Source organism: Eptesicus fuscus, chromosome 14, assembly GCF_027574615.1.
Source record: "Eptesicus fuscus isolate TK198812 chromosome 14, DD_ASM_mEF_20220401, whole genome shotgun sequence".
NCBI classification, from domain to species: domain Eukaryota; kingdom Metazoa; phylum Chordata; class Mammalia; order Chiroptera; family Vespertilionidae; genus Eptesicus; species Eptesicus fuscus.
The window spans coordinates 67,816,264-67,838,852 of NC_072486.1; the positions used below are offsets into that span (position 1 = coordinate 67,816,264).

At 45.4% G+C, this 22,589-nt stretch overlaps 3 protein-coding genes across 3 annotated transcripts in view; all 3 read left to right on the top strand.

Annotated features, from left to right (window-relative positions):
* The window catches only part of CADPS2 (calcium dependent secretion activator 2), a 486,663-nt gene that overhangs the window by 127,405 nt on the left and 336,669 nt on the right, over positions 1 to 22,589 (top strand). The gene's annotated exons all lie outside the window — the stretch shown is intronic.
* RNF148 (ring finger protein 148) lies at positions 4,800 to 6,068 on the top strand. Its single transcript, XM_008159660.3, has one exon. The coding sequence runs from the start codon at positions 4,998 to 5,000 to the stop codon at positions 5,907 to 5,909; it is 912 nt and encodes a 303-aa protein (XP_008157882.2). The 5' UTR covers positions 4,800 to 4,997; the 3' UTR covers positions 5,910 to 6,068.
* Positions 13,391 to 14,818, top strand: RNF133 (ring finger protein 133). The gene has a single exon (XM_008159661.3). The coding sequence runs from the start codon at positions 13,609 to 13,611 to the stop codon at positions 14,740 to 14,742; it is 1,134 nt and encodes a 377-aa protein (XP_008157883.2). The 5' UTR covers positions 13,391 to 13,608; the 3' UTR covers positions 14,743 to 14,818.

Sequence of the window (22,589 nt, forward strand, 5' to 3'; positions counted from 1 at the left end):
AGATTTTAACCTTTTTGAAATTGTAATTGGGACTTGGAGGTTAGGATACATGCATACACCTAGTTTGTATGTAACTCTTTCCTCCTGTCTAGATGATGACCTTCTTAAGAATAGGGCCATATCGTGTCCCTTATAATATAGGTTCTGGCTCATAACAGTGTGTCTAGTGATTATTGTGGTTTATGGTTATTATTTTTTAAAATGTATTTTTATTGATTTCAGCAAGGAAGGGAGAGGGAGAGAAAGATAGAAATATCAATGATGAGAGAGATACTGGTAATTATTGATCGGCTGCCTCCTGCACACCCCCTACTGAGGATCGAGCCTGCAACCCATGCATGTGTCCTTGACCAGAATCAAACCCAGGACCCTTCAGTTCACAGGCCAATACTCTAGCCACTGACTGAGACAAATCAGCTAGGGCTGTGGTTTATGATTATTTAAGTGTCATTTCTTTGGGTAAACCTCAGGAGTTTAGAGCCTGTGGCTGCCATCCCCTCTCCCCCCTTCCCCCCCCCCCGCCATGGTGGAGAGTGCCTCTCGCCATGTGCTCAGTTGGGGAAGGGTTCTCCACACAGGATGAATCTTGATGAACTGAGCCAAGCAAGAGGAGTCTGATTTCCAGGCTTTATTAGTCATGCCTTTGTGAAGCACTGCTGGAGAGTCATTGAAGGAAGCCCTTGAAGGTAGCTTTCTGGGAGGGGTGGGGGGAATTCTCTTACTCTTAGATACGGGAGGAGAAAAGTCTCTCGGTGCTTCTGGGTGTGGTCTGCCATGCTGCCTTTGGAGACCTGGAACAACAGTGGCCACATCGGGGCATCATGAAGTGAGCCTATGTAAGAAGAAGGTCAACATACACCTTTCCCTGCTACCCAAACCAGAGTGTTCCTGTGACACCTTTCTTAAGCCCAAATGGTATAAAGTGAAGAAGCAATTACCATTAATTTATATGGCAAAATTTTTAGCATTCCCAGACCCAGAAATAACCTACCAAATCATAGCAAATACACTTAATTACTTCCTGTTTTGGGCTCTTTTAAGTTTTTCTGATACCTTAGGACACATGTTGCTAATGGGTGCACAAACTAACTCAACGTAAAGCACAGATGCTCACAGACACAATACAAAGCTATGGTGGGACGATGCTGAGAGGCTGTGTTTCCCAGGGAAGGAGCCTGGTGGTGAGCGCTGCCTCTATGATGACTGGCTGCAAAACAAATGCTGAATGCTATTTTCACTTAAAAAAATTATTGATTTTTGAGAGGGGGGTAGAGAGAGAGAGAGAGATCTCAATTAACACTTAACTTATGCATTCATTGGTTGATTCTTATAATTGCCCTGACTGGGGATTGAACCCAAAACCTTGGCATATTGGGATGATGCTCTAACCAATTGAGATACCTGGCCAGGCCTCACTTTTCACCTTTTTTCTTTTGTTAATCCTCACCCAAGGTTATTTTTCCCATTGATTTTTAAAAAGAGAGGGAGGGAGGGAGGGAGGGAGGGAGGGAGAAAGGGGGAGAGGGAGAGAGAGGAGGAAAGGGAGAGAGAGAGAGAGAAATAGAGAAAAATTGATGTGAGACACATGGGTTGGTTGCCTCCTGCATGTGCCCCAACCATGTGAAGATCGAACCTGCAATCCAGGTATGTGCCCTTGACTGGGAAGCAAACCTGTAGCCATGTGGTACACTGGCTGACACCCTAACCACTGACCCACATGTGGCAGCGCTCACCTTCTTTCATAAAGTTGAAAACTCTTTGGATTTCCTTTGGTTAGCGAAAACAGCTACTCACTAATGTAGGTCTTTCATAAAAGTGAAGTGGCATAACCTGAACTTTCGAAAAGCAGGGCATACCTGGAAAGAGGCCAAATGGCCAGATGGAAGGAGCAGGGACTGTTGAACCACTGGATCAGTCAACCCCAGTGGTCTGTGTCAGCCCTCTTTAGCCTACCTGCAAAGTTCAGCAGAAGGAAAGCCTATTTAACACGTGGCTGGTTAAAAGGAAGGCGTTCTGTGTATTGGGTAAGTGCTGCTAAAGAACAGATTCCAGTAGTAGCTGTTAGCCTGCACCCGCCTTTCTTTCCCACTCAAACACTCTGGCCCCAGGATAGAAGACTGAGATCTGGTGCAATAAAATGAATGCATTGTATTCAATCTTCATGAACTAGTAGGTGGTATGGGCAGGTCTGGACTGTTTCTGAGGTCTTGACTGTTTCTATTCCAAGGAAAACAGGAAAAGGGGGTGGTTTGAGGGCATCGTCCCGGTGGATGCATTGTCACTTATAAAAGCTTACTCCATGATGAGAGCTCAGATGTGATTGTCTATCAGGGATAAGTGAGTTCTGGGATGGATCCTCCCTGCATGGCTGTCACATTGGAGAATAGTTTCTTAGTCTTATTATTGGCACTGTGGGCCAGATAATTATTTATTGCACAGGCTGTCATGTGCATTTTAGTATGTTTAGCAGCATTCCTGACCTCTACCCACCAGATGCCAGTAGTTCTCCCCCTTGTGACCACCAAAAATGTCTCCAGAAATAGCCAAATACCCCTTGGGAGGCAAAATCACACACACACACACACACACACACACACACACACACACCAACTTGTGAACCAGTGTGGTAGAGAAGGGATTGCTTCTTATATTTAATATGATGATGTAAACTGTCTTCTGAGTGAGGCTTCATTTTGTAGATGTTCATAGAAAAAGCCAGGAATTCACACTTCGCTTGAACCTGGGAACAGTCTACATGGAAAGACAATGCAGATGTGAGCAGAATAATGTCTCAATACAACTGTATGAATGGGGCAAGTTGATTGGTTCCAATTTTATTTTTAAAAGCAAGTATTAACTAAAATATTATGGGCTGGTAAGTACAATAAATGTTTTTTTACAAAATGACTAAATTCTCACCCTGGTCGGTGTGGCTCAGTGGTTGGAGTGTCGGCCCATTCAGGGAAGGGTTCGTGTTCGATTCCCAGTCAAGGGCACATACCTGGGTTGCAGGATCAACCCTCTCCCCAGGTGGGACATGTGTGGAGGCAACCAGTCCATGTGTCTGTCTCATATCAATGTTTCTCTCCCTCTCCTCCCTCCCTCCCTCCCTCCCTCCCTCCCTCCCTACCTACCTACCTACCTAGAATCAATGGGAAAATATCCTTGGGTAAGAATTAACAAAACAAAAAGATTGAATTCTCTCCACATGCCTCTGATTGAAATGTTGGTGTCCATTTGCACGCTGGGAAACAGGATCTTTTTTTTTTTCTTCCCCTTTTTGTATCCCCAGGGTTTTATATGCAGGCCTCGGGCATCGGAAATGCCCTATGTAGTAAATAATAAATGTTGGAATGCTTGTTGCCAATGTATTGACTCCCTGAAACAGACTTCCATGAAATTTTAAAATAAAATCAAACAAGCGTTAAGACCTCTTTAAAGTAGCAAAGATACTGTAGTTTGCAACATTAAAGTAAGGTAGTGAATTGTGACAGTTGTGGTCCTCCTTCCTCTGTCGTAACCACTCGTCCAGTTACCACGTCTGTTAACTCAACCTTCAAAGTAAAGATGTCTCTATATCTTTACTGATATTTCAGGAGTTCCAGCCACTAGCTTCTTCTGCCTAAGCTCATCGCACCAGTCCATTCTCCTCCTCCTTCAATCCATTTTCTTCATAAGGCAGTCAAAGCACACTTCTTTAAAAGTGAACACTTTGAGACACTTAGGTGTCATTTCCCCAGCTTAGAACCCTGCAGTGCTTCTCTTGTCCTTGGGACATCATCCAAAATCCTTACTCTAACGTTCATGACCCTGAACACGGACTGCCCTTTGCCTCTCCTCCCTCGTCACCCTTAGCTCTCTCCTTTCTCCCTTTGCCAGACTTCTGTTTCTTCAGATCCTTTCTCTTGCCATCTTGCTATCTTAGGGCCCTGAAACTGCGGTTGCTCCTGCCTGACATCTTCTGAACTCCTCTTTGCTTGGGCAATTCTGATTTAGCTTCCAAGTCTTAGACTAAGGATCGCTTTCTGAGAGAGCAGTGCCCTGGACTTCTTTAAACAGAGTTCACTCCCTGTTACATCTATTCTTCCTCTCGATATTCTGGTTTCTTTTCAGAGCCCTTCTCACGACTTGCATGTAAGCATTTCTCTGTGCATTTGTGTAAAATCTGCCCTCCCTGGATAACATGCTCTACAAAGTAGGCGTATGTCTGTTTTCTTCTTTGATATAGGATCCATCTTAGTATTTGTCTAGCACATAGTACAATTGCAGTAGCTATTTTTGTGAATAAAGCTGAATTCTCCTTGCAAGATGACAATATACTGGGCCAATAATATGAATTTATATTACACTGTCCCCATGTTGAGTCTTTAGGCCTGGGCAAGCATTTGCTATTGGAAGACACTAGGAATGATTTGTTCTTGCTTCCCATAGAATGGCGTTTTAGGTAGCATACCATACATGAAAACTAGTGACTGGCAAGGTACGTGATTGCTGCTCTCCCTGACAGATAGTAAAACAATGAGTATGAACGTGGTTAGGCAGCTTCTCAACCTATCCAGAACGAGGAAAGAAACCCAAGACTGTAAACATAATATTCTTATCTGTTTATTTATTGCTTTAGAGTTTATTCAGATTGTTAAAAACCATGAGTCATTGCTTAGTTGCATTTTGGCCAATAGGATTTCAGTATGCAGTGCACGAATATAAACTCTTGGATTGGCTTAACTACCTCTGATGTCACAATTTACCCATTAGGAAGTCATAATTTTCTTGAAATCACATTGTACTAACAACTCTTGTTTCATTGTAAGAAAGGTTATCTACACAAAATAAAAATACTGGAAGGAGCAAGATATCTTTGATCCATGCAGACCTTTTCCATTAATGTGCTTTAATTATCACCTGTGAACAATTGAAGCTAGCTTTTTTTTTTTTTACTTTCTTTTATACTTGACCTTTTGTTGTTCATGTTTGTCAGTTAATAGGCAAATGGAGGAATGATCCTACTTAGAATTACTCCTTCAACTCATAGTTCTGTTTCATCTCGACTCCTGAGGCTCAGCATCTTCCTACTGCTTAGCCTTCCTGACTCCAAAGGAAAAGCCATTTGGACAGCCCACCTGAATATAACATTTCAGGTGGGAAACCGCATTATATCCGAACTAGGAGAGAGTGGAGTGTTCGGGAACCATTCTCCCCTGGAAAGGGTGTCTGGTGCGGTGGTACTTCCTGAAGGATGGAATCAGAATGCTTGTAATTCTATGACCAACTTCAGCAGGCCTCAGCAGGAAGACTCTTGGTTGGCCCTCATTGAACGGGGAGGCTGTACTTTTACACGTAAAATCAATGTGGCAGCAGAGAAGGGAGCCAATGGTGTGATCATCTATAACTATCCAGGTACGGGCAACAAAGTATTTCCCATGTCTCACCAGGGAACGGGGAATACAGTCGCAGTGATGATAGGCAACTTGAAAGGCATGGAACTTCTGCACTTGATTCAGAAAGGAGTCTATGTGACGATCGTCATCGAAGTGGGGAGAATGCACATGCCATGGCTGAGCTATTACGTCATGTCTCTGTTCACCTTCCTGGCTCCCACAGTCGCCTACCTTTTCTTGTACTGCGCCTGGAGACCTCGAGCACCCAATTCTTCCACCAGGAGGCGAAGGCAGATAAAGGCCAATGTGAAGAAAGCAATTGCTCAGCTTCAACTGCGAGTGCTCAGAGATGGGGATAAGGAACTAGATCCCAATGAACACAGTTGTGTTGTTTGCTTTGACACATACAAACCCCAAGATGCAGTACGTATTTTAACTTGCAAACATTTTTTCCATAAGGCGTGCATTGACCCCTGGCTTTTAGCCCGGAGGACGTGCCCCATGTGCAAGTGTGACATTCTGAAAACTTAAGAAACCCAGAGAATTTTCTGAAGCTGTAACCAAGTCTTTTCAAAGATTAAAACTAGATGAGTTCTTTTAGCACTTTTTGTAGAGAGAAAATTCAACTCCAGCTTCTCTACCCATGTACCAAAGAGGGTGAAATTTGTGTTTTTAAAATAAAACTCCATATCACGCTCACCTATTTGAACTTGTTGTTTTTCTAATAAGTTTTAGTTGTTATACATTTTTGCTCTTATTTGAATAAGGACATTAGCATACCTTAAAAGCAAATTAGTCTTTACCTTCAAGTTACAATGTCACATTGATGTCACAGAGAGTTAGTCATAATATTTTAAAGGTTTTTATGTTAATTTTTATACTTTGTTACCATGTTTTCTTTAACATTTGATATCTAATAATATCTCTGCTCAATAAACTTTACTATAGGATTAGACCTTGATTTAATAATCCATTAATTAATTTTATTAATAACTAAGGAATCTGGTTTCCAAAGGTACTAACTGGGTAGGCAGTATCCTATATAATGAAAGTGTAGTATGCAAATTGTCCTCTCGACCAGGAGTTGTCTGGGAGTTTGACCAGGGGGTGGGGCTAGCCCAGGGAAGGGAGGGAGGCACTGGCCGGCAGTGGCAGCAGGCGGCTGGGGGAAGGGAGGGAATACCTGGCCGGCAGCCGCTAGGGACCCTACCAGTGCATAAATTTTGTGCACTGAGCCTCTAATGTTCTTAATAATTATTTTAAACTAGATTAGTGCACGGGTAGGGTCCCTAGGCCTGGCTGGTGATTAGGGCCAATCAGGGCCTTCCAGCTGCCAACTGGGGGCTCCCTTCCCTGGCAGCCGGCTGCCAGCCGGGGCCTTCCTTCGTTCCGTGCTACCCCCAGTGGTCAGCGCACGTCATAGCAAGCAATCGAACTCCTGGTCTCCCGGTCGAACTCCCAAGGGGACACTTTGCATATTAGGCTTTTATATAGAGAGAGATGATAGCACTTTTAGTTATGTAACTAAAACTATTTTAAATTGTGATAGGTCTCATTTAGGGCAGCATTGCAAAAAATCACCTTTGTTTACCAGAGCACTTTAAATCCTACCATAGTATGATTCAGCTATGGTAATCAGATTTCCCTTCTAGAGATAAGCTAGCAAATGCTTTTCTTCTCAAAATACTGGTGTCTCTCTTTAATAATGTGGAAAGTAAAAGCTGAAATTTTCAGTTGCCCTTCTGAATTCTATCTTTGCTTTACTTTGCCTTTTACTCTTTTCAAGTATATGAATAAACCCCTGTGTAATCATGAGAGACTGAAAGATTTGGGTTACATTGTTTTGATGAAAATCTCTATTTATGGACAATATGCTGAACCACTGATGTCCCAGTTTGTGAGTCCACACACTTCATACTAACTATACTGTCTTTTTAAAGTGTGGGTTGTATGGAAGTACAATCAGATTATGGCCTTTGGTAAAGGAAATTGACCATTATGAGCTGAGCATTTCATGTCAGTGGTCTCTGATTCTACTTTTTGCTGGGCACACAGGGCCCTTTTCTCCTTCCTCTTTCCTACCTCAAGTAATCATGCTGTTGCTTCACATTTCATAAGAAGTGCTAGCATCCATTGTTCTAGTGAGACCCAACCAAAAGTGTCTCTTAGCACCCTGTGCATAGAGGTCAGAGGCATTTATGTTCAAGGTCAAAATCCTTCACTGATTTCCTAGCTGGTGAATAAGAACCACTGAAATATATAACAACTAAATGTATAATAACTAAAGTGTGTGGCAGCACTAGTGACTGCCCATGTTTATTAGTTCACAGTCATACTTTGGCTTGTATGTCATATGGTGCCATTGACATAAGTGTAGCTAACATATAGGCAGAGCTGACAGTGTGTATGTGAGGTCTTCCTCTGGGGATGTTTGTTGATTTTGACCACGCATCCTCAAACTACGGCCCGCGGGCCACATGCGGGTGTTTTTGCCGTTTTGTTTTTTTTACTTCAAAATAAGATATGTGCACTGTGCATAGGAATTTGTTCATAGTTTTTTTTTTTTTAAACTATAGTCCGGCCCTCCAACGGTCTGAGGGACAGTGAACTGGCCCCCTGATTAAAAAGTTTGAGGACCCCTGATGACAAACATTTTATTAAAAACATCTATGGCCTTTAGTAGTCACTGCTATGGTTGATTTTAAGTGGGGACCTTGAAACTCCTCTTTTTAAAATCAGTAACTACACTTTTGTTTACAGTGAGTTATACTAAACTAAAACTGTTGTATTTAAACTTTCCTACACCCTTTCTTTTCTTCCCTCAAAATATTATTAACAGATGTCAAGGTCTGCAGAGAAATGAGATTCATGTTTCTGTCTTTCCTGCTGTCATTCCTGAATCTGATCAGTGTGTGAGGAAGTGAGGCTGATGTCATTTAACAGGATACCCTACTTTTAAAAACAAAATCCACACCACACTTCTGAGTAAGCTTTAGTAAGCCAATTTAGTATAGTGGTTTACATGATAAGTAAAAAATTTGCATTTTAACCAAATGTGAGTTAAAAATGGTATTACAGAATTTGTCATTTTTACCATGTATTTGGTGGCAGTGCTAATTCTAAATTATTTTGTCAAAACTTGCCATTTTGGGGAGAGAGGAAAGATGGCGGCGGAGGTGAAAGGCTGATCTGCTGCCTCGCATGGCAGTTTCGGAAATAAAACTGAAACATGGACTGGTGAGGGTGGCGACTGCTGCTCGCGTCTCCCCAGACCGGGCGGCTGCTCCTCTCAGTCAACACCGAAGCCGGGGCCATGGGCTCGTGGGCACCGCGGCAGCTGCTGTGGCGGAGGCCGCGGACTCGGCGCAGCGGCTCTCGGTGAAGGAAGAAACCATCTTTCTGCAGGAGGGGCGCATCCGCGCCACCGACCTGGCCGAGCTGCGCAGTGAGATCCTCGGGGCCCCGGAGGCCGCCAACACCGATTTGGAGGATTCTTAGGAGTTCCCATCTTACATTCAAGCCCTCTAGCCATTTTGACGGAGGAGAATCAAGACAGCGGCTAAGAGGCCCCAGGTGCGGAGAGGGAGCGGGCTCGGGGGCTTAGGGAGCAGACGGGAGGGGCCCCAGACGCTGCCCAGAAATCGCGGCCACCAAGGAAAGTTCCGACTCCATACTCACTCAGTTTCGCAACTGCCCCACCCCCGCAGGCCGCCCGGCCCGGGGCGCTGGGGACGCGGCGGCGGCGGCGGCGGCGGCGGCAGTGGCGGCGGCGGCGGCGGTGGCGGCGGCGCCCGGAGCCCAGCGGCCGCCCAGCGCCCATCCCCACCGCGCAGCCCCCCCGCGCCTGGTTCCGCGGGCCGCACGCCCCAAGGGCCGATGCAGCGACGCCGGACCGGCCCGCCGCCATGCACCGGGCGCACCGGAGCTTCACCGAGCCACCGCCCGACGAGTTCTGCAGCAGCTGTCCTGGAGCTCTGGAAGGATGGCCAGGGGAATTGCTGAGGGGGGGTTGACAGGCAGGAATTGGGATCGGGAAAACGGGGCCCCGCTGGGACCCGGGTGCGGGCGGGGTTACGCGCCTCTGGGCTCGGGTGTGGTCACACGCCTCTGGGTATAGGTGAGGCCTCACATCCCTGGGTCTGGGTGAGGCCACGTGCCCCTGGGCCCAGGTGAGGCCAGATTCCAGGTCCGGGTGAGGCCATGTGCCCCTGGACCCGGATGACGCTGGGTCCCGTGCCCGGGTGAGGCTAAGCGCCCCTGGGTCTGGGGGAGGCCGCACTCCCCTGGGTCCGAGTGAGGCCAGATGTCCCTAGATCCAGTTGAGGCCTCGCACACCTAGGCCAGGGTGAGGCCACGTGCCCCTGGGTCTGGGAGAGGCCACACACCCCTGGGTCCAGGCGAGACCATGTGTCCCTGGATCCGGGTGAGGCCTCGTGCACCTAGGCCTGGGTGAGGCCACGTGCCCCTGGGTCTGGGAGAGGCCAAGCGTCCCTGGGTCCGGGTGAGACCATGTGTCCCTGGATCCGGGTGAGGCCTCGTGCACCTAGGCCCGGGTGAGACCACGTGCCCCTGGGTCTGGGAGAGGCCAAGCATCCCTGGGTCAGGGTGAGACCATGTGTCCCTGGACCCGGGTGAGGCCTCATGCACCTAGGCCTGAGTGAGGCCACGTGCCCCTGGGTCTGGGAGAGGCCAAGCGTCCCTGGGTCCGGGTGAGACCATGTGTCCCTGGATCCGGGTGAGGCCTCGTGCACCTAGGCCCGGGTGAGACCACGTGCCCCTGGGTCTGGGAGAGGCCAAGCGTCCCTGGGTCCGGGTGAGACCATGTGTCCCTGGACCCGGGTGAGGCCTCGTGCACCTAGGCCCGGGTGAGGCCACGTGCCCCTGGGTCTGGGAGAGGCCAAGCGTCCCTGGGTCCGGGTGAGACCATGTGTCCCTGGATCCGGGTGAGGCCTCGTGCACCTAGGCCCGGGTGAGGCCACGTGCCCCTGGGTCTGGGAGAGGTCAAGCGTCCTTGGGTCCGGGTGAGACCATGTGTCCCTGGATCCGGGTGAGGCCTCGTGCACCTAGGCCCGGGTGAGGCCACGTGCCCCTGGGTCTGGGAGAGGCCAAGCGTCCCTGGGTCCGGGTGAGACCATGTGTCCCTGGATCCGGGTGAGGCCTCGTGCACCTAGGCCCGGGTGAGGCCACGTGCCCCTGGGTCTGGGAGAGGCCAAGCGTCCCTGGGTCTGGGTGAGACCATGTGTCCCTGGATCCGGGTGAGACCATGTGTCCCTGGATCCGGGTGAGGCCTCGTGCACCTAGGCCCGGGTGAGGCCACGTGCCCCTGGGTCTGGGAGAGGCCAAGCGTCCCTGGGTCCGGGTGAGACCATGTGTCCCTGGATCCGGGTGAGACCTCGTGCACCTAGGCCCGGGTGAGGCCACGTTCCCCTGGGTCTGGGAGAGGCCAAGCGTCCCTGGGTCCGGGAGAGACCATGTGTCCCTGGATCCAGGTGAGGCCTTGTGCACCTGGGCCCGGGTGAGGCCAAACGTCCCTGGGTACGGGTGAAGCCGGATCCTGGGTCCGGGTGAGGCCGTGTGCCCCTGGATCCATCCGGGTGAGGCTGGGTCTCAGGCCTGGATGAGGCCACGCGCCCCTTGGGTATGGGTGTGGCCACGTGCCCCTTAATCCGGGTGACGCCGTGCCCCTGGGTCCGGCCGAGACCAAACCAGAGGGAGTCGGACCTCCGTTACCACCATTTGTCCACCATCCAGAGCTGAGGGGTCAGTGCTGACATGTACACATAAGGAACTGCTGGACATTGAAATTGGGTCTCAAAAGAACTGTTGGTCCAGGGGGAAGCTCGCTACAGACTGATTCATTTGCCTGTCAGCATAACTATTATTGCTCGTCTCACATTCAGTTCTTATAAGTATATATCTAGTGACATATGATCTCGCTCATCTAGGGGAAATGATGAACAACATAGACTGAGGATCAAGAACAGAACCAGAAGCAAGGAGGCATCGATCGGACTATCGGGCCTCAGAGGGAGGATAGGGGAGGGTGGGGGGAGGGGGAGAGTTCAACCAAGGGACCTGTATGCAAGCATATGAGCCTATCCTACGGTTAAGTTCAACAGGGGGTTGGGGCATGCGTGGGGAGAGGGGTGGGATGGGAATGGGGGGATGAGGACAAATATGTGACACCTTAATAATAAATAAATTTAAAAAAAAAAAAACTTGCCATTTTGTTGAAAATATTTCTTTCGAAGAAAAAATATAGTTATACTAGTGTCCTGGTGCATGGATCTGTGCACATTGAAAGGAAATTAATTAGAAGAAATATTTTAATATTGCTGTTCGCGTCTTGCTAATGAAAACAAAATAGGATTCTACCGAGCCTCCTATCTACCTACTCCAGGACTTCTGTGAGGATCAAATGAGATGAGGCACCAGAAAATACTTCACCAGCATTTGATTAAACTGTAAAATGTTTGCACCTGGCTATAAAGCAAGTCGGGTTTCTGGGCTGAAGAAACTCTAAGGATGCTAGTTGCTAGGGAGAGGAAGCCGGGCGTTGCTATGTGACATCATTACCCGGCACCCACAGCCACTGTTTCCAGGCTGGGCTTGGCTGGAGTTTGCATTTTGCACCAAGGGGTCTCGGCAGCATTGGCTGTGATTTGGTGGGGTGTCACCCTGGGGTGGTGGTGGGGCCTGTGTCCCACTTCAGGGAAGCTGAGTGTTGGTTTGTCAGCACCAGGTCCATGGTGCCATTTATTTTTAAATGGCCAGTACACATCATGGCAGCTCCTGCATTGAGTGTTTGCCCCCTGGTGGTCAGTGCACATCATAGCTACTGGTTGGACAGACACTTAGCCTTTTATATATAGAGACTAGAGGCCCACTGAATGAAATTTGTGCATCGGTAGGGTCCCCAGCAGTTGCTGGCTGGCAGCCCGGGCCTTCCTTCCTGGGCCCTCTGGTAGTCAGCGCATGTCATAGCGAACGATCGAACTTCAGGTCAGTCGAACTCCTGAGGGGACACTGCATATTAGGCTTTTATATATATAGATAGCTTTCTTCCATATCCATATCCTTATAGGTATTAAAATGCATGTGTTGTATGAATTTTACATTTAACTAAAGGCCTGGCACACGAAATTTGTGCACATGGGGGTTGTCCCTCAGCCCAGCCTGCACCCTCTCCAATCTGGGACCCCTCGAGGGATTCCGACTGCCCGTTAAACGGGAGGTCGAACATCCCTCTCACAATCCAGGACTGCTGGCTCGCAACTTCTCGCCTTCCTGCCTTCCTGATTGCCCCTAACCACTTCTTCCTGCCAGCCTGATCACCCCCTAACCACTCCTCTGCCAGCCTGATTGATGCCTAACTGCTCTCCTGCCAGCCTGATTGCCCCTAACTGCTCTCCCCTGCAGGCCTGGTCCCCCCCAACTGCCCTTCCCTGCAGGCCCAGTCGTCCCCAACTTCCATCCTCTGCTGGCCTGGTCACCCCTAACTGCCTTCCCCTGCAGGCTTGATCACCCCCAACTGCCCTCCCTTTCAGGCTTGATCACCCCCAACTGCCCTCCCTTGCAGGCCTGTTTCCCCCCAACTTCTCTCCCCCCCTGGCCTGATCGCCCACCACTGCCCTCCCTTGCAGGCCTGGTCCCTCCCCTGCTGGCCATCATGTGGTAGCCATCTTGTGTCCACATAGGGGCTGCCATCTTTGACCACATGGGGCAGCCATCTTGTGTGTTGGAGTGATGGTCAATTTGCATATTTTCTTTTATTAGATAGGATTTTTAGTTTAATTGTGGTATCTGCTAACAGTATTTGCCACTCAGGGATGAAATCTAGCTTATAACAACTTAGAAAATCACCCATAACAACATTGAAACCTTCAAGCCAATACATTTTACAGGCTGCTCTGAGCTCTTATCTAATTGGCTGTTGCCTTTTATGTCATAATCATATCACCCAACAAACAGTAAGCAGTATCTAGAGTTACAGCAGTGAAACTAGGATTTTTGCCCCCCAATGTAAAGTTTTTCTCTCTCTGCCTCTAATAAAACATCTGCAACTCATACAACATCTTTAAGAATTTCTCACAAAAACATGCTGGAAGACGGTGGAACCTGTTTTCACCCAGAAGATTTTTTTCATGTTGTTATTTTAAATTGATTGCCAACAGATGTGGGAGCCATCTCTTTTCACTGGATTGGTCCTTTGCTTACTAGGCAGAGAGAGATGAATTTACTCCAGATTGGCACTCAGAGAAACAGCACTGCATCGACCTGGCTTGTGAAATTGACTCTTCTTTGGCTTCTTAGTCAGAACTGCTGCAAAGCCAGTGCTGTTTGGACCGCTTACATGAACATCTCATTTCATGTCGGGAATCGCATGCTGTCAGAGTTGGGGGAAACTGGGGTATTTGGAAGAAGCTCCACTTTGAAGAGAGTGTCAGGAGTTATTGTGCCGCCAGATGGAAAGTCGCAGTATGCCTGCAATCCCAACACCAGCTTCAGCAGATCAAAGAACTCAAAGGTGTGGCTCGCACTTATTGAACGGGGAGGTTGTCCCTTCACACAGAAAATTAAGGTGGCCGTTGAGAAGGGAGCCAGTGGAGTGATCATCTACAACTTCCCAGGAACCGGCAACCAGGTTTTCCCCATGTCTCATCAGGCCTTTGAAGACGTTGTGGTAGTGATGATTGGCAACTTAAAAGGCATGGAGATTCTGCATTTAATTCGGAAGGGAGTTCATGTCACAGTCATGGTGGAGATGGGGAGAAAACACATCATCTGGATGAATCACTATTTTGTCTCTTTTCTGATCGTCACCACCGCTACGTTTACGTATTTCATCTTTTATCACATCCGAAGACTTTGGGTAGCAAGGGTTCAGAGCAGGAGATGGCTGCGCCTAGCAACAGATCTCAAGCTAGCATTTGGCCAGCTTCAGCTCCGGGTCCTGAAAGAAGGGGACGAGGAAGTCAGTCCCAACGGAGATAGCTGTGTAGTTTGCTTCGAACTCTACAAGCCTAACGACACAATTCGTATTCTGACTTGTAAACATTTTTTCCACAAGAATTGCATCGACCCCTGGATTCTGTCCCATGGGACATGCCCCATGTGCAAATGTGACATTCTTAATGCTTTGGGAATTCAAGTGGACGTTGAAGATGGAACACAGTCCCTGCAAGTTCTGATGTCAAATGAATGGCCTGGTATTTTATCACCAAGTGAAGAGGGGACCACTAGTGAACTTACTCCTGCAAGGCCATCCCATAAAGTGACCCACGTGGGAGAGGCGGAGGAGCGCCCCACTTCTCCGAATGACAGCCAGTCGAACTCGGCAGAAGACGTTCATCCTTCACCTTGATAGCATGACCTTTGAGGAAGCGGATTAAACCTGTTTGTCAAACCAGGTTCTAATACTGACAAGCAGTTTGCTTGAAGTGTGGTTTTGTGTCCTTTTTTGTTACTTTGGTAATTTTCTACATTCTTTGTCAAGCCCTAAAGACAGCAAAAGAAAAAGAGGTCTAGCAGGATTTAAAAAAAAAAAAAATCTTTGCTAAATGTAACTGTTTGTCAATGTATGTTGCTCCTGTGAGTATAGATGCTTCTTTGTATGACACATGCATCTTAAAAACAAGGACAAACTTTTCTCCGTAGATGTTTTGTGTATTATATACATTGACTTTATTTTAGTAAGGAAATTGTTAATATGTTTGCATGTTCCTTATAATCCTAAAGCTATAAATTAAGCTTGAAAAACAAATGATCTTTGCTGTGCTAGGAAGAGTAAAATGTATCTTTTGATAGTTATAGTATAATTTGACCTCCATTGTGCTATGTGTTTTTATTCTTGTCATAAAAATTTGCTTTATAGAATTTTATTCTTACTCTTGGCAAACAATTCTGTTCAAGCAATTAGTACATTTTATGTGATCTGCAATCTTAAAAGTAAAATAGTAGCACTCTTTAAGTGACCAGCAAATATTTCAGTGCCCAATATTATCATAATTGTTACATGTTCATAGTGTGTAGAAAGGCTTAAATGATAAAGAATTCTTAAGATATTTAGTCATGGTGTATTTACTTCCTATATGTTTTGTATTACCCAATATATTTTATTTTTTGCCATTAAATAAAATATTCCAGATTATTTTGGAGATAAGTGTCACACTGTAGAATTTTAATATGACATTGTGGGATTCTGTTCATCTTGTTCACTGCATTTCCAGGAATATGGGGCAGAGCTGGACACTTGAATATGATTGAGTGAATGAATAATGATAACCACCTTTTCATAATGTAACTATTATGTGTTAATCTGGAAAAACTGAGCAGTGTATCCCAATTGTAAATAATGGGACCCTAACCATGAAAATGTTCATCCTAAATCACTTTGACAAAACAGAAAATTACAATCATTAGCCCAGAATTCATTATTATAACTTAGCATGCATACTTTTAATGAGGAGCTTTGACCTCTCCAGGGCTGATAGTGCGTTTTGAATTTTTGTGCAACCCTGGAGGGAGATCTGTTAAGAGGAATTTTGTGAGTTGCTCAGGGCTAACAATACAGGAATTCAGAGAGGGAGGCAGGAGTAGTACTTGTTTCTAAGAGCAGTGCCAAGGAAGACTATTTCAGAGAGGGAGGGACACAGCAAAAAGTGGGCAAATGACCAGGCGGGGCGTTATGCCTTGCTTGGTATGCACAGGCTTTTGTAGAGCCAAACCTGGGGAGGCTTGGACTTAGTTAATCACAGGAGCTGCTCTTTGAAAGGACTGCATAGCACCAGCATGGGAGGATTTAGCAGGAACGCTGTTTTGAGTGTCTTGTTTAGTTTACTCTGGGAGAGGAAAGTCATTTCCTGAGAGACCGAGGATCACATGGGAGAAACAGGACACTGAGAACCCTTTGAGAGCCACTTCTGCTAGAATCAGCTCCTAAGCAAGATAAGCTGTCATTCTCAGACTGACTACTCTTGGTGTCTCTGGGGTTAGCATCTCCTGGGGGTGGCCGGTTGCCCAGATGAATCATTGAAACTCTAGATATGAATGAATGGGCTAGTTCTGGCAGTCCCCAAACCCAGGGATCATTACAGCTCTGTGCACTCTTAGCACATTGACATGGGGCACATATTCCGTGATAGACTTAGCACTTGAAGAATTCGTCACTTACTCATCACACTAACATTGCCACTGCATTCTCTTTCCACCATTCCCCTGCACCCCCATCGGTTTCGCCTTTCCTTTGCCTTTTTTCTTTGCGTTGTTCATCACTGTCAGCTTTAAATCTGATTTACCCTCATCTGTAAGAAATTAGCATGGGCACACTTTTATAATTGCATGTCTTTTGTTAACGCAGTGTGCTTATCTTGATTTGAGAATGTCCAATGGATGTTCTTCAAAGGGTGGTTAGAATCTATCTTTTAGGTGGGGAAGGAAAGGTCAAGTTAGTGGACTTGGGACTGTCATTGCTGAGTGCCTGCCGTGTAGCAGGCAGTAGGCTAAGAGTTTTCCATAGCTGTTTCTCATCTCAGAACAAAACAGCAGTTTTATGCCTCAGAATGTTGAAAACAGATCAATAAACCACTTTTACTCTGGATTTAGTAACTAGGACCTGGAAATAGCACTGATATGTCAAATGTTAGGTACTATTCATTAGAGTTGGTTTTTAACCTCGTGTAGTCTGTGGGCTACACTTTCTCTTGCACTTAGGGATGCAAATATATTTTGCCATAATAATATGGGACTATAATGTGAATTATTTTACTCCTAATGCCATTGTCATAATGGATTTCTCTTGCATTTCTCCTCTGTATATATTTTTGCATTCTCTGGTAGTAAAATTGATTCCCCATGCCCGCCTCGGCTAGGTAGGGGGCTGATGTTCCTTCTAAAAATTAAACATTTTTTTATTACTGGGACAAATTAGGTTTAATATCTACTAAAGTGAAAATGATTCTAAAGCCCTTACCACTGGTTGGGAGATTTCAGGTGAATTTAGCTGTGCAGCTCCTTGTATTACAACACACTGATAGTATACCTGTCTCTTGCTATGGCATCACCATAATGCATTTGCCCTGCAGAGGGATATTGGTCAGCCACAGTATTTTCAATAATGTGAATACTTCAGAGGATGTAGTGAGCTAGAGATCTAGCATTTCTGATAGTATTTAAGCTTAGTGTACAGTTCAAGTGCACACTGCAAACTCCTGGTGTTTGAAGCAGCACACAGGAGTCAAGGTGGGGGGAGGGTCAGAGTTTAGAGAAGCACCAAGGTAAAAAGAGGGAGGCTTCACACGGTTGATACTGTGAACTGTCATTGAGGTCGCGAGGCCATGTACTTGCTCTGCTATTGGCTATGGGCGCCAGTTTCTGTGCTTTAGAATTCATTTGGTTTTGCATTTACTGCCTATTTTAATCATTTAATGCTAAGTGGTGAAAATAGGATTATTGATTATTACAACTACTGGCACAGAACTGTCTTAAAATGCATACCTGGTTTTCTAAACCACAGGAATTTTGGGGGGAAGGGTGGGGAGTAATGTACTCCATGAAAACCTCCCATTTTCACAGCTACACTACAGTTTACGATACCTGTCTGCACAATTATGCTGTCATCTTTGTCACACCTCCAAGATACTGTGCCCCTTTATGATTTCAGCTGCTCACATGAATTTTCCTCTTCACTGTTGATGACCAAGGTAACCCTGATTTCAAATCTTGTCCATGTTTGTTAACATTCATCTCCCATTCAGTAACATTCCATTGTTGACACATGTCAGGTTTTGTCATTTTTGAAAACTTCCCAACGTATAGCATCTTTTCCAGAATTCCGTTCCTGAATGTACTTTTCATTCTCACCACTTGCTCTTTGTTCTCGTTCCAAGCAGTTTCCCTTTCCCGTCCTTTTCCGGCCCATCTCGTTTTGTTCAGCTTCAGCCTAGAGTTAAATTGTAAACCATTTTATCCTTACTGTACCAAGGAATTCCTCACCTCCTAGGAATTTTTTTACAGTAATATTTACCTACTGTAAAAATCAGTGATGTCTACTGATTTCCACCAGATTTTTATTTCTATTTAAAAATCCTTTATTAATCTCTTAATTCATTTTTTTTTCCCTCCTCATAGAGCAGTACTTCTCAGCTTAGGCTGCACATAAGAATCACCTGGAGAACTTTTAAAAAAGACTTGTGGCTCTGGCCGGATAGTTGAGTTGGTTGGATGTTGTCCTGTACACCCCAAAGGTTTGATTCCTGGTCAGGACACATACCCAGATTGTGGGTTTGATCCCTAATCAGGACATATATGGGAGGCAACTGATGGATGTTTGTCTCTCATCTCATCTCATCTCATCTCATCTCATCTCATCTCATCTCATCTCATCTCTCTCTCTCTCTCTCTCTCTCCCCCTCCCTCCACCCCCCGTTTCTCTCCCTTTCTCTCCCTCCCTCCCTCTCTCCCCTTTTCTATCTCTTTAAAAATCAATAAAAGCATATCTTTCGGTGAGGATAAAAAAATAAAACCTTAAAAAAAAAAGACAGTGTCTAGGCTGCACTCAAGTCCTATGAGCTGCCTAAGCATCTGTTATTTTAGTTACCCAGGTGATTCCAATGTGCACATTGAATTGAGGACCACCGCCATAGGGCTGTTTCAAAGAACGTTTACATTAATCAAGTTCCCAATTTCACCCACTGCTTCATTCAGATCGACTTGTTTTCACTTTACTGAAAATATTTAGGTAGAAATAGACATGTCAAGTGTAAATGTTTACATTTAATGAGAAGGAATTGATAAAGGCTTCTGGGAGTATGAAGGGATGGATTTCAGCTGGAGAAGCAAAAATACTTAACGGGAATAACATTTGAAATGGAACTCTGCTGGACTGGGAGCAAGGGCCTCATAATGGAGGGGACGGTGTGAACAACAGTGTTTTGTAAAGAAGTTTTGAGTGTCATGTAGAATTTGGTTATGAACTTGAAAATGAAGACAGGGAATTCCAGAGGCTGTTGCAGTGGTCTATGAGTGATGAGGTGAATGTCTGAACAAAAGCAGTAGTTGGTGAATTTGTAACCAAAACCCAGGTTTGGCTGCCTGCTGCCACAAAAGCCAATGCTCATAAGACAGCTGCTGGTGGGAAAAGAAAGGGGTTTATTCAAGTGCTGGCCACCTGAGAAGATCGGGGACTACCATCTCAAAGCCAGTCTCCCCACCTCCATGCAAGCAGGGTTTTTTTTCATTTTGTTTGTTTGTTAAGGAGGGAGAGGGAATACACAGTAAATAAATCAAGGGGCAGGGGTAGAAAAGTTCTCTATGTGCAGGCCAGCACAGTCTATTCTGGTAAGGACCTTGAAACTGGTCAGGGGATGGTCTGATGTGCATTCTACTGGTTTTCGTTTGAAAGTAGCCCGTCTCCCAGAGCTGGAATGCCTGAAGGTCAGCATCTGTATCTTCTGATTTTAGTTCCTACGATTCTTACACACACAAAAAAAATGCTTTTTCTCTTAAAGCTACGTAGTCATCAGAGTCAGCATTTACAGAAACAATGTCAAAGGAATGGTGAGGTGGGTTATAGTTCCCAACTGTTACCAATTGTGTGAGATGAATATAAGGTGGGTCACCTCCAAGAAATGTTCTTTGGCGACTTTATTTGCTGATATGAATTTTCAACTTCATTTTTAAATGACTAGTTAACACTGATTTCAAAACTTGCCTATACCCATAACCTTCCTCTTCAGTTCATCTCAGGTTTAGCAACACACAGTGGGTACAGAAGACTGAAGACTCCTTGACATCTGGATTCAGCCAGAAGGTGACAATGATGCCAATACAGTGAAGTAGAAAATACAATTCGGTGAAGCAAGTTAGCATAGAACCGGTTAGCATCGAGTTCAGATTTTGAGTATGCTGAATTTGACAGAACCAAAGCCTTATAGGTGATGTTCACTGCACAGGTGAAAATATAGGTCTATGCTAATTAAATGGCATAAATGCATCAATATAGCAAAAGGCTTGCTACATTTAAGTACTCGGTTTTGGTGATTTACTAACAACAACAAAAGCAATGAACCCACTGTTTACTTTTACATTAGTGGTGACTTACTATTATGTAAAATTTAATGTTGCTATTTTGGGCCCTCGGGTTTTATAGTATCCCCGTTTACAGTGCTGTATAACTTTTTCTCAGAAATGCGTAGCAGCCTGAGTAAAGCTGGTGACTGTGGCAGGGATAGTGATGGTGGTGGTGATGATAACAGCTACAGTATACCAGGTGATGTCACATGCACTTAACAGGTAGAATCTAATTTAAATCTAACAATAACTCTGTGAGGCAGGCATTGTGACTATCCTCATTCCTTGGATGAGGCAGCTGAGACCCAGAGAGGCGAAGTACCTTGCCCAAACTTAAACAGCCAGTATGTGGCAGAGCCTGTATTTGAACTTGGTCTGGTTCCACAGCTCCTGGTTCTAACCACCGCATGACAATGAGATGGAAAGGCTAGTTTTGAAGTGAAAGAGAACTTGTTAATATGAGTTCAGTTTTGCATACTTCAAGGGTTGGGCCTTGGAAGAAAAATTCCAGCTAAAGGCATTGGAAGTGCTAGAGGAAGGTTGACGTGATAACTCATGATATCTCACATCATTAGGAAAGATAAAGGAGTGTAGGTGGGTGAGGGGATGGGCAGGTTGTATCTGGGGACAAAAAAAAAACACTCATGATAAATTGAGCTCTAGGAAATGGATGCTTCCATTTAGGAAGTACTGATTCTAGAATTGGTAGTTTTCTTTTGTAAAAAAATGATTATTTAGTCTGAGAGGTTTTCTATAGCCTTATTTTCCTCCAGAGCTTGAAAGGGCTAAAAAATAATTTCATAATTTCCCTTAGAATTTATATCAGTCTATTTACAAAGTCCAGGCATAAGACGCACAGTCGCCTGTTGAAAAGAGTGTGTGCTTTTATATCACCTGACCTGCGTTCATATCCTTTCCTGGCGGCAGAACTTCACAGAGCACGGTCCTCAGACCAGCGGATGAGCAGCACCTCCGCTTGTGGGAGATGCAGATTGTGAGGCCCCATGGCAGACCTATGGAATAGGAAACTCGGGGTGGAGGGGGGCAGCAATCTGTTTTAACAAGTCCTCCAGATGATTGGGGTGGACATTCAAGTTTAGGAACCTCTACTCTCTCAGAGGCTCAGTTCATTTCCAGAAGAGGATGCACCATGCATCACACAGTTGTAATTAGATAGAAATAGTATAAATGGAGGTAGTTGCAAATCTTAAAGCACTGCACAAATAACAGTTACGATTGTTGCACTAAGTTGTTAGGCATATTTCGCTAACCCAGCTGTTCTCCGACGTATGCATGACTTGTGCATATACATGCTAATTTTTTCCTCTCCCAGTTCTTACTTCTCTACCACCACCATCACACTGCTGAGGGAATTGCGAGAAAATGAATAGATTTTATACAGTTCATGAATTCCAAGGTACAACAATAGAAAGAAACCTGGAAGGTGCAAACAGTTTAGCAGGCGTCCTCAAACTACGTCCCGCGGGACACATGCGGGTGTTTTTGCCATTTTGTTTTTTTACTTCAAAATAAGATATGTGCAGTGTGCATAGGAATTTGTTCATAGTTTTTTTTTTAAACTATAGTCCGGCCCTCCAATGGTCTGATGGACAGTGAACTGGCCCCCTGTTTAAAAAGTTTGAGGACCCCTGGTTTAGGGCATCTACACACTGGACTGAGAGGCCCATGCTGGAAAAGGATAGTTTCTGACTAAAGGTATAAAATTAATTTCCTTAAAAACAGTGGGTCATAGGTGAAATTCAGAAGGGACTCATGTAAATTCCTGGGTTTGGGTCCATAAAACCAGCTTCACAAAAAGAGGGGAGAGACTCAGTGACCATAAAAATGTAGCTGAAAATAAATGTAAGATGAGCCAATGGGCATCTAAGCAGGCCATCTGAAGGAGCAGGGACTCTCAGGCATTAGCAGCATTGCATCTAACTAGAACCAATACTAGTATCTGTCCTTTTCTTTACATTGATGGTGAGATCTTACCCAGATTAATCAGTTATCCCATTCATTTATTCATTCATTCATTCATTCATTCATTCATTCAACAAATAGTCATTGCCCTGGAAATATAGAGGTGAGCCATTCAAACTCATTGCTTGCCTAGAGCTTACTTTCTAGTGGGAAGAAATT